The sequence below is a fragment of the Nycticebus coucang genome, chromosome 1 (assembly GCF_027406575.1).
Source record: "Nycticebus coucang isolate mNycCou1 chromosome 1, mNycCou1.pri, whole genome shotgun sequence".
Classification (NCBI taxonomy): Eukaryota; Metazoa; Chordata; class Mammalia; order Primates; family Lorisidae; genus Nycticebus; species Nycticebus coucang.
Window position 1 is genome coordinate 167,011,717 of NC_069780.1, and position 13,157 is coordinate 167,024,873.

The 13,157-nt window shown below is 35.3% G+C and overlaps 1 protein-coding gene across 1 annotated transcript in view; it reads right to left on the reverse strand.

Moving 5' to 3' along the window:
• The window catches only part of SPEF2 (sperm flagellar 2), a 171,192-nt gene that overhangs the window by 112,758 nt on the left and 45,277 nt on the right, over positions 1-13,157 (reverse strand). The window contains exon 10 of the mRNA XM_053598873.1: positions 7,668-7,836. Coding sequence (XP_053454848.1) covers positions 7,668-7,836 — 169 coding nt within the window. The remainder of the gene's footprint in view (positions 1-7,667; positions 7,837-13,157) is intronic.

Consider the following 13,157-nt stretch of genomic DNA (forward strand, 5'->3'; position numbering starts at 1 on the left):
GACTGGTGAGCTTGGGGCTTTTGGGTTGTAGGGTTTCTGGTTTTCAGCCCAACACATTCACTCCACACCAAAATTCAAAGACTTTTTTGGATCAATTCTAGTTTCTCAAGATTATCAATCCCATTGTGTTTTTGTTATATTTATCTGCCAAGACATAGCTTTAAAGTTTAAACCCTTATAATCTACTCTAAATAATAAGTGGGAATTCTGAGTAGTGGATTAAACAGAAAGTAGACTTCATAAGTAGAAGATAGTTCCTGTAGTTATCAAAGTAGGTTTAGGATAAATCATAAAATCAGTGGTAGGGAGCCCAGAAAAGCATTGACCAACCTCTGCCCCTGCCTGGCCCCATATTGGAGGGAGTCTGAAAGAGGGTTGGCTTCTCCCTAATCTGTGTGATCAAGAGCAAATAATGAACTGACAGACACTCACTGTAATCTTATTTGTGGCAGCCATATAGGACCCCTCTCTTTGGTTCTGCCCTTCTCACTTCCCATTCTATTCCACTTTGTGTAGGTGCCAAAATTTTGGCTTTGTAAACCATTTTTCAATTCTTGTCTCAGGCCTTAAATCTTATACCTTAATTCAATGATTCCTAACATGGCTCCCAAATAAACTTAGCAGTTTCTAATGGTTCTAATCTGAAGCCAAATACCTTTCCCACGATCCAAGCTTTCCATTCATTCCCTATACCTCTTAGACACAAATATCAGATCTCTATCCAAGCTACTCTGAAATCCTTGGCCTACAACCATTAGAAAATAGCTGTTTCTTGGCAACCATGGGCCTAGGGTAACCGTAGCTTCCATTGAAAAGTAGTACACTGATCCTCTGCTTTGTAAGGTAGAATCACTGTGCTTATTACTACGAATAAGAATTCTGGGCATACTTGTCACACTACCAAGATGCCATGACACTTAGCCTAAAAAACAGCCAGCCAAATGGTGTTACTATTACTGAAGGAATTTGAGAAGTGAAAGGTAAAATTCTAAGCAAATGAAGCAAGACCATGTTTGAAGACCACTAGAAAGGAGGCCACTGTGCCAGAGGCAAGGGAAATCACAGGGGCTCTAAAGGTCAGTGTGAGAACTTTGGTGAGTCACTAAATTGTTGGGCACATAGGAGTCACATGACCTGACTTATCTTTTTATAGGATCAGTATGGTTAGTATTTTCATTTTATGTGATAAGCCTGGTTTTGCTGAATATGGCACTATCAAATGGGTATCATCTACTGGTCATTCTTATTCTCTTTTTACCCTGATGGTCTTCTATTCTGGAATAAAATTAATTTAATTAAAAAGAAAAAACCTCTAAGCAAATGAAGAGGAGAAACTATAGCTATGAAATGTATGTCCTTAAAAACTAAACTGGAACAATAGTGTGAATATTCTTTTTAGCACCAAACTTCTCTTCCAGATTCTTTCTATTTGGGGGAGCTGATCATAATTCTTGTTGCTTATCTTGGGAAATATCAGTATTTTAGGAACTGTTTATGTCTTAATCGAAAGGAGTGTACCATGACAGGCAGAATTTTTATGGTATAATAGCCTCATAGAATATCTCAGCTCCCATCATGTCAGTGACTATTTACTCTGTTTACTTAGAGTTCGGTTGTATTCCTGCTTATCTGAACATAAATGATCATATCTTTCTAGGCCTTCCTGTGCTTCACAATGAAATTCTCTACATTTATATTTAAATTCCTAATTAATATAGAATTAATGCTCAGATTCATCAGTGGAATTATGTTCATAGTCAAGAGATAAGGCATTGAATTAAGACTTCTTTCTCAACAAGGGACAAAAGAGACCATGAAACAATCAATTTCATTTGAAATTAAGAGTTCCTATACTTGATTAGTAAGTTTCCATTTTGAGATACTTTGTAAGTGTCCTGAACAAATGCATGTATTATGGATCACATTTTTGTCCCTCTCTTACCCCTAAATTCATATGTTGAAACTCTAATCCCCAATGCAATGGTATTTGGAGGCTGAGTCTTTGAGAGGTAATTCAGTTTAGATGAGATCATGAGGGTGAGGAGAGAAAGAGAGAGTAGAATTCACCTGCTCTCTGCCCTGTGAGAATAGAGTGAGAAGGCAGCCATCTGTAAGCCAGGAAGAAAGGCCTCACTGGAAAACCAAATTGATTAGCACCTTGATCTTGGACTTCCTAGTCTCTAGAACTGTGAGAAATAAATTCCTATTGTTTAAACCACCAGCCTATGGTGTTTTCTTAAGAAAGCCTAAGTTGACCTATACAATGTACATATTTAAATATAAAAAATTAATGATTGATCCACATACCTTTAACATTCTTTTACTAAAATCTATCATTGTGCCTGAGGACTGCCTAGGTCAGTTATCTAATGATGTCATTTGACTGATACAAGCTTCAGGTTTATATTCTGCCTATAAGGGAACTGATTAAATAATATACCATGAAGATTAGGCCAGTTGCTGTTAAGCTGGGGAAAAGGCAAAAGCTAAGCTAGAGAATAGTCTATTGTCAGAAATTGGGCCGAGACAGTCACTGGATCAGCACCGAAGTCTGGAGTGGGAGAGTAAGAACAAGATGATGTCTACAATCTTTGGGTCAAACAAGTCAAATGAGACTTAGAAAGACAGACAACTCTTTGCCCTATTTAGTCCTATATTAACAACAACAACAACGAAAGACCTGGTGGTAATAAATGTCACTATACAAGCAAATTTGGACATGGGTATGTGTCCATGTGCTGTTGTGATGGGAGTAAGAATGTTAAGCAATAACATATATAAACACATCTTAAAGTCTAGTTAGTCAAAAATCTTAAGCCAAAAATGATGCTGATAAAAATACACATTATAACACACTCTAGAGTTACACCAATAACCACAAAAAACTCAACTGATCATGATCCTAAACAGTAATTTTTCATTGAAAACAAAAGTAACATCAATTAAAAATCATGAACAACTTAAAACAACATAGATGATGTGCTAGGAAGGAAATATCTTCCTTCAAATTACTACACTTGGTTGTGGGCATGCACAGTAGAACTCTCTTAATTGTTAAGTGCTTTGTGGCAGAGACTTCTTAGAAAAATCTGATTCTTCAGAGAACCATAGCCATGAGCTAATTTTAGTTTACGAACACCAAATTTTAGTAACTCAAAGTCATCAATACATTACTACTAGGAAGCAGCTTATGAAAAAATGCAATGCTGTGAATTGTGACTCAGTTGCTAGCCAACACCACAGAAAGAACTTAGATTTAGGGGAGTCTGAGGGTCACCAGCAGAAGTCCACTGCATAATAAAGAACTGGCTGCTGTGTGGAGCTGTGCTGCCAGCTACACTAGGGAAACTAGCATTCCTTTCCAGATGATCTGTTCAAAATGGCCGGAAGCTGGGAGAAACTTCTGGATGCCAACAAGTAGTTAAGAGAGAACCCCCCAGGGTTCTACACTCTGAAATGAGCTTTTACAGTCCTGATCACAGGAGAAGTCCTCAGCTCAGGCAGGCCTTTGGTCAGAGATTGCCCAGAGACGTTGCTCCAGAAGGGGAATCCACATGGAATCAATCCTATAGGCATCTGAGCCTAGGGCAGCATCAGCTTGGTGCCAGCCATTCTGAGAGCCTATATGCTAAGGATGTACAGATGTCGCTGCTGCTGTGGTGCTGCTCTGAGAAAGAAGAAGGAAGAGCAGGTGTTTCCGTGTATCCTAAGGAAGGTCTCCACCACCCTGTTGTGAGACCAAGATGTGAGCAGATCGCCCTCTCTACAGCTTTTTGCATATGCTGCTCACTAAAGAGGGTCCTAGCCTTTTCTGGTCACAAACCCATGTGGCTATTTTGTTCAATGCTTAACTGTGTTCTACCTTTAGGCCAAGTTTAAAATGAAGAAAACCTAGGGAAAAATCTTCTGGACATTTGTCTAGGGTAAGAATTCACGAATAAGAGCTCAAAAGCACAGGCAACAAAAATAAAAATAGACAAATAGGACTTATTTAAATTAAAAAGCTCTACATAGTGAATAATCAACATAGTGAACAGACATCCTATGGGATGGAAGAAAATATTTTCAAACTACGTATCTGATAGGGGACTAATATTCAGAATTTACAAGGAACTCAAACTACTCAACAACAACAATAAAAGGAAATAATCCCATTAACAAGTGGGCTAAGGAAATGAATAAACATTTTTAAAAATATGTTTAATATCACTAATTATCAAAGAGAAATGAAACTTAAAACCACAACCAGATATCATCTTATTTTAATCAGTATGGCTACTGTTAAAAAGATTTTTTAAAAAATGTTAGCAAGAATGCAGAGAAAAGGGAACACTTATAACCTCTTGGTGGGAATGTAAATTAGTACCACCTCTAGGGCAATCAGTATGGATATTTCTCAAAGAATTAAAAATAGGCCCATCATTTGATCCAACAATCCTGCTACTGGGTCTCTTACCCAAAGGAAAAGAAATAATTATATCAAAAAGATACCTGTACTTATTTATAATAGCAAAGCTATGGATTCAAACTAAGTGTTCACAATGTATTATTGGATAAAGAAAATGTGACACACATGCACACAACGGTTTACGATTCAGCCATGAAAAGAATTAAATAATCTTTTCAGCAGCATGGATGGAGCTGGAGACCATTATCTTAAGTGAAACAACTCAGACACAGAGACAGATGCTCAAAGCCTCACAAACGAAAAGACAAGTAATGTGTATGCATGGAGAGTGCACTGACCGTGGAGGATAGATAATGAGAGGTTACTTAATGGGGACAAAGTATGTTACTCTAATGATGGACACATTAAAAGCCCTGACTTCGCCACTGTGCAATATATAGTATACCTGTACCCCATAAATTTATACAAATTAAAAAAACAGCATGATCTCAAAACTAGGAGCTGTCAGTGACTGGTATGGGCATCAATTAAGTACATTAAGAATGTAACCTTTTTCAAGATTAATTTCTAAGTTGCACGTTTACTTAAAGCATTAAAAATCCTGAACAGGGCGGCGCCTGTGGCTCAGTCGGTAAGGCGCCAGCCCCATATACCGAGGGTGGCGGGTTCAAACCCGGCTCCGGCCAAACTGCAACCAAAAAATAGCCGGGCCTTGTGGCGGCCGCCTGTAGTCCCAGCTACTCGGGAGGCTGAGGCAAGAGAATCCCCTAAACCCAGGAGTTGGAGGTTGCTGTGAGCTGTGTGAGGCCACGGCACTCTACCGAGGGCCATAAAGTGAGACTCTGTCTCTACAAAAAAAAAAAAAAAAAAAATCCTGAACAAACTGAACAATAACAAATGTGGGCACCTATTTCTTTTAGCAAAAACAGGACGCATTGTCCTTCTGTGTCTTGTGACAGCCTATTTAAACCAGAGAATATATTTCCCAAATTGAAACATTTATGGTTTGCTTTTAGGTAGAAACATTTAGGACAAGTTATTAAAGAGACCAAAAAATCTCAAAGGAAAGGATGATCATAGAACAGGTTACAGTATCTCCTACAGCCTGTATGTGTCATGTTTTCTATCATGGAGTCAAACAGAACTTGTAAATACTTATCAGAAATCCTAAGGTAATTTTTATTTATAGAAAAAAAGCAAAGGTAATGTACAAAATGATACTTTTTGAATTGCTAGACTTTTACAAACTCCAAACAAAGGTTTACAATTTCCTGCCAAGGAGATGCAGCAGCTGCTTCAGGATGTGGGTAAGACAAGCATGTTCCTGTGGTAACCATTTCCCACAGAAGAAAAATAGTTAAAAGACAAATCTTTGCTAAACTGCAGCCTTGGAGGTCTCCTGATTTATGAGAGCAACAAGAACAAAGTAAATTGAGCTGTTTAAGAAGCAGTTTAGAAATAAATATTCATTGAACCAGCAAAATTTATAAAATAAAATGACTAAATTTACAGTGGATAGAAAATACTTTAACATAGCTTGGTATTCCCCAAGCATTTTATCATGTGGCATTGTACTTTTGATTGATATACTACATCTAGTATATTCTGCAACTATACAAGATAAATCTTCACATAAATCCTTTAAGGTTCTAGTCAATCCTTTGTAAATAATAATTCTGTTATTGTCATGTTTACACGGATGGAGCTGGAACATATTCTTCTTAGCAAAGTATCTCAAGAATGGAAGAAAAAGTATCCAATGTACTCAGCCCTACTATGAAGCTAATTTATAACTTTCATATGAAGGCTATAACCCAACTATAGCACAAGAATATGAGGAAAGGGCCAAGGGAGGGGAAGGGAGTGGGGAGGTTGGAGTGGAGGGAGGGTAATTGGTCGGCCCACACCTATGGTGCATCTTAGAATGGATACAGGTGAAACTTACTAAATGCAGAATACAAATGTCTACATATAATAACTACAAAATGCCATGAAGGCTATGTTGAACAGTTTGATGATACTGAAATACAATATTTCAGATTGTATATGAAACCAGCACATTGTACCCCTTGATTGACCTAATGTATACAGCTATGATTTAACAATAATTAAAAAAATAATTAAAAAATAATTCTATTAGTGCTACAAATGCAGATTTATTCAGTTGAAATAGGCTGTACATTTAGTTTCTCATAATCTCATGTTTTTCCCCTTATCTTTCAACCACAAGCTATCTTCTAGTAATACTTACATATTAGTGTTATTTTATGCATCTCTTGCTTATTGGAATTCATTCATTTTATTCACTCATCCTTCCAACAAACATGTATTGAGTACATCAGCAAATAATTGGGTCAATTGAGAATTGCTTTCTCATCTTGTACTTATGTCCATTATTTTCCAATAATGAGAAGCCTAATTTTTCATGCCATTGCTGTTGATCCACCCAAAACTTCTAACCAAGAGCTATGGTTGTTACATATTTATTGCTAAGGGTGAGCTGGAGTAGTGTGCAGAGAGCAGGATGGTAAGGAAAGAAATTGGTATGTATTACTTGCACCCAACATGCAGAGCACTTAGGTAAGTGTTCAACACATATTACCTTCAACAAGTTTCATGACAACAAAATGAGGCAGGTATATTATTATTCCATTTTCATAAACTGAAAAACTCAGTCTCAGCACCTAAGGGACTGGTCATTTAAGGTCACACAGTTAGTTAGTGGCAGTGCCAATAATGCAATAGTGGTCTGTCTAATCCCAAAGGCTTTCGGACAGCTCTTCTACACAGTTAGAACCCAATATTTCTTTGTTCAATTTTTGAAAAAAATTGTTTGAATCTATGCTACTCATAAAACCCAGATCTCCTCCTCTTCCATTTTGCCTGCAAAAATAATATACTGTTCAGATCAATACCGAAGGAAAAACCTTTCAGCAATAGTTTTTGAAGCAAAGGTAGACAACTGATATAATGAAAAATTCTAATGAATAAAGTAAAGCATTTTTACAACTCTGAAATCTGTCTGTCCAAACCCTATATTATGCTGGATACTTTTTTTTCAGAACCACTCTTCTGGGAATAACAGATAATAGATTATGAATAGGTATCTAAAAGTTAGTGCTAGCAATATAAATTAAATCAATGGAAAATGCAAATATAAAATATTTTATTAATAGAAATGAAATATCACAAAATTAATGTTAAAGGAAAAAAATTTATTATGTAGCTTTCCCTCTAATTAGTTCATAGCAGTAGGTACCTTATATTCTTCATAATCATTGTTATCTAGAAAGTCCCTTTTCTCCAGTTCTATACGTTGTTCTGGTGAGGGTTTAGCAGGTAGTGGCTTAATTGAGGCTTGTTCATATAAGGGCTTTCCAGTAAAAAACAGTTCCTTCCAGTCATGCATCAACTTGTGTGGAATCATGCTATTGCAAAACAAAAAGGTAGAGATGAATCAATGGCTAGTCAAATATATACTCTAAGATCATATTTATAAATGACTTTCAACAGAAAAATCTAATGTGATGTCAGTCTTATTGTCATCGCACATGTGGTAAACTTCAAAATTATTTTTCAGTAAGTATTTCTATAAGTCTAATGAAAGTGAGTTAATTACATAAGTATAATACAAATGTTAAAGTTTAAAGGGCCTTGAAAGCATTTAGCCTGTTTGTTTTGCCCAGAAAGACACTGATACTAGAACATTTAAATGATTTCTAAGGTTGCATAGTCAGTTGACATCAAGCTGGAAATTAAACAGCCTCAGTATTCTGATCCTTCTCATTGTTTTTTGATATGCTGTTCTGCCATGACACAGTCAATTAGCCAGTTTGAAGAACCAGCAGCATTCAGTAACATTCATTCATTCAAACCTAAGTTCTGAACCTTTTACATGTACTAGTCATTCGAGATATAATAGTAAGTAAAATGCTTGGCCTCAAATACCAGGCTCTGAGAAAGAAGTGCAAAAATAATCGCAGAAATAAACAAAAGTGTTGAATGAGAATACACAGTGGGCAAGTGTAACAGTGTCACTGAACTCGTTGGTTCAAGGAAGGTCTCTTTGAAGAAAGAACTGCTAAGTTGAAGCCTAAAGAATGCCTAGAAGGCATGGACTAGGACAGAGTGACAGGAAAATTGTTTCAAGAAGAACAAAATGTGCAAAGGGAAGAAACAGCCGACATGATTCAGATGCATTTCTTTAAAAACGGCTAGACTAGAATTTGAAATGACAACTTAAAAAGGTAGTATTTCACTCTGATACGTGCTACCACATGGATGAACTTTTAAGACATTAAGCTAAGTGAAATAAGCCAGGCACGAAAAGACAAATATTACATAATTCTACTTATACCAGTTATTTAGAATAGCCAAATTCAGAGAGAAATAAAATAGCATAGAAATTCATAGGGGCTGGCAAGAGGGAGAAAAAGGAGTTATTAGCAATGTGTACAGAACTAACAACCTTCCCTGTTTAAACAGCTACGGTCAGGGCTCTGGGAGAACTCCTGACCCTGCTTATAGTCAAACTCAGAGTCTGAAGCCTTCTTCTTTATAACCTTTTAATATTCTCCTTCTGGCTCCACTATGACATTTGCAGAGAGTCTATGGCTTCAATCTTCTGAAGTGGTCCATGTATTTTGAAAAAGTTAGGAGAAAAAAGAAAAACCTTAACTTTGTGACCTTTACTGTAATTTTTTTTCCACATTTAATATGTGAGGAAAGAAAGATGAAATGACAAAAAGCAGGAAGGCTTATTAAATAGCTTCTATAATATTTAAGAATATGGTCTAGGGCAGGTACAGTGAGTAGCTCATACCTTTAATCCCAGCACTCTGGGAAGCTGAGATGGGAGGATCGGTTGAAGTCAGAAGTTCAAGACCAGCCTGGGCAACCTAATGAGACCCTCATCTACAAAAAAGTATTTAAAAAAAAAAAAAAGAGTATGGGTATTATACTTGCTCAATCTTCTCCTTTTACTCAAGATTGTAGCCTTATTAATTCCCACCTGACCCATTGAGGTTCCTGAATAAGAAAGTCATCTGCCATGGCTTCTGGGACCCTGAAATCAGTTTTCTTCTTAACTGAAATCTCTAAGATTCCATGCATACATTTAGGTGAGCTATTCCAGTTTCTTGAATGATCCAAATTTCATCAGCTCACCTCAGACCAGCCTGGTCTGATAAAGCAATTATTAATTCAACATAAAATAATTGAGGAAAAAATGCTATTATATTAACAAGGATTGCCTTAGAAGTAGTACTACACTCTCCATTTTATTTTATTGTTTGATTGAGAAAGGGTCTTGATCTCTTGTCCAGGCTAGGGTTCAATGGCATCATCATAGCTCACAGCAACCTGAAACTTCCTGGCTCAAATGATCCTCCTGCCTCAGCCTTCCAAGTAGCTGAGACTACAGGAGTGCACTATTATGCCTGTATAATTTTTCTAATTTTTGTAGAAATAGGGTCTTGCTCTTGCTCAAGCCTCTTGAACTCCTGGCCTCGAGCAATCATCCTGTCTCAGCTTCCCAAAGTGCTAGGATTACAGGTGTGAGCTATTATGCCCAGGCATTTTCCATTTTAGGATGAGATTTTTGGATTTTAAATAACTTGTCCTAAAAAGTCAAGCTATATGGTCTGCTTTAGCCCAGTATGAATCATTTATGCTACTTGTATGTTTTTTTTTTATTGCTATCTAAACATACTTTGATTTTTTAAAATTAAACTTTCTGTTTTGAGATAATTGTAGATGCACATGAAGTAAGAAATAATGCCGAGAGATATTCACTAGACCATATTCGCCTAGTGCCTCCCAACTGTGACATCTTACAAAACTATAATTCAACCAGGATATTGATATTAATACAGTCAAGATACAGAACACTGCTATGAACACAAACACAAAACCTTTCATCTTGCCCCTTTACAGCCATACTCACTCCCCTCTTACCCCTCCTCTCTCCTTAGCTTCTGATAATCACTCATCTGTTCTCAGTTTCATTTCAAGAATGTTAAATAAATGCAATCACATAGTATGTAACCTTTGGGGATTGTCTTTTTGTTCATTCAGCATAATTATGTGGAGATTCATCCAGGTTGTAGCATGTATCAATAGTTCATTTCTGTATTGCTTAGCAATATTCCATGGTATAGATGTGTCACAATTTAATCATCATCTGTTGAAGAACATCTAGATGGTATAAGTGTTAAGCTATTACAAATAAAGCTGCTATAAAAATTCATGTTTTAATGTGAATGTTAAGTTTTAATTTTTCCTGGGTAAATGCCCAGAAGTATAATTGCTAAGTGGTATGAGAATTGCATATTCAACTTTTTGAGAAACTGCTACACCGTTTTTCAGAGGCACTGTACCATTTTACATTCTTACTAGCAATGAATGAGTGATTTTCTCTGTATCCTTACTCACATTTGGTGTTTTTGTTATTTTTAAACTTTTGGCTATTCTTATAAATGCATACTGATATTTCACTGTTTTCACTTTGAATTTGTCTAATAGCTAATGATAAAAACTTTCTTCATGTAAATATTTGTTATCTGTGTATTCTTTTCAATGAAATGTGTTTACACTTCTTGTGCCCACTTTCTAATTGGGTTTTTTATTATGGAGTTTTAAGAATAATTCACATATTCCAGATAGTAGTCCTTTGTTGGATATGTAGTTCGCAAATACTTTCTCCCACTTTCTATGTTTTTTCTTCTTTTTCAAAACAAAGGGTTTTGAAGACCAATTTATCAACTTTAATCTTTTAAAGTTTTTGATTTTAATGAAGTCAAGTTTGTTAAACTTTCCTTCTCTGGATTACCTAAGCACAGACTCCAAAGATTTTCTCTTACATTTTTTTAAGTTTTATGGTTTTATATGTAATTCCATGTTTCATTATGAGTTAATTTTTATGTAAGGTGTAAGAATCAAAGGTCCTCTTTTTAAAGAAGTTTTTTTTGTCCCTATGGATATCCAATTGCTTGAGCACCATTTGTTTAAAAGGCTCATTTACATCAAATTGATTTTGCACCTTTGCAATGCAAATTGGGTATTTTTGTGTGGGTTTATTTCTGAGTTCTCTATTCTGTTCCATTTATCTGTGTGTCCATCTTTCTGCCAATTCCACAGTTTTGATTACTGCAGCTATACCATAAGTCATGAAATTGGGTAGACTGATTCCCCCCAATGTAGACTTCTCTTCAAAATTGTTTTAGCTATTCTACTTTGCCTTTTCATATAATAATTTTATATGAAAATTTTATTTAAAAAAAATTTATTTATTTAAAAATTTTAAAATAATTTTGTCTATATCTACAAAAAAGTCTTGCTGACCTTTTGATAGAAATTGATCAAACTTCTATATTAATTTGGAAAAGCCTGACATTTTTACTTTGCTGAATCTTCCAGTCAATAAACACAGCATGTTTGTATATTTATTTAGATTATCTTTGATTTTTCTTATTTCTGTCAGTGTTTTATAGTCTCCTTCATATAAGTCCTATACATATGTTGTTAGATTTATACCTAAGTATTTGCTTTTGAGCAATTATAAATGGCGTTATTTTCTAATTTTGTTGTCCACACATTCACTGAGAGTATACATACATACAATTCATAAAATGTTTATCTTTCATCCTGTGGACTAGCTGAGGTTTGTTTGTTTGTTTGTTTTTCCCCCAGAGTCCCTAGAATTTTCTAAATGCCATTTGCAAATAGGGACAGTGTTATTTCTTCATTTCTGATCGATATGCTTATTTCCTTTTATTGTCTTATTGTACTGGCCAGAACATCTAGGACGATGTTGAATAAGAACAAACAGATTGTATTTTTCTAGTTCCAAATATTAGGCAAAAAGTATTCATTTTTCAGCCATAATTATGTTAGCTGTAGGATGTTCTTTGCCAAGTTGAGAAAGTACCTCCTCTATTTCTATTTTTTTAAAGTTTTTATTGTAAATGGGTGTTGAGTTTTGTTAAATGCTTTTTCTTCATTGATGAATGCAATCGTTTTTCTTTTTTAGTCTGTTAACATGGGAGACTGCATTGATTTATTTTAATACAGGCCTACATTCCTAAAGTATACCCAACGTGGAATTGGTGTACTGTTGTTTATATATGTTGCTAAATTCTATTTATTAATATTTTGTTAATAATTTTGCAAATATATTGAAAATTTGTCTCTAGTCTTTGCCATCATCAATCTCGTTTTACCATCAGAGAAATACTGGCTTCATAAGTTAAATTAGTAAAGTGTTCCTTCCTTCTTATTTTCTGGAAGAGATTGTGTAGAATTGGTGTTAATTTTTCTTTAAACATTTAGGAGAATTCATCTGGGCCTAGAGATTTCCATTTGGTCAGTTTTTAAATTACAAACTCAATTTCTTTAATAGCTATAGACCTATTTATTTATTTTTTATTTTATTTTATTTTTTTTTAATTTTTTTTTTAATTGTTGGGGATTCATTGAGGGTACAATAAGCCAGGTTCATGTAGGCTGTTTGTGGCAATTTGTGAGAGATGTTTTCCCTCTTTTTTCTGACCCTGCAGGCAATGTAGCTTTCATTTCCTTGAAATATAGCTTTCATTTCATTGAAATCTCCAGATCTCAACCTGAATAACTTGAGAGGTATGAAAATTTAACTGAACTGCTTTATCCTTCATTTGTGGAAGTACTTTTACTGAGATATACTGTAGTGTCATAACCCTTTAGCTTTAAGCAAAGGACAAGGCAAGAAATAGGT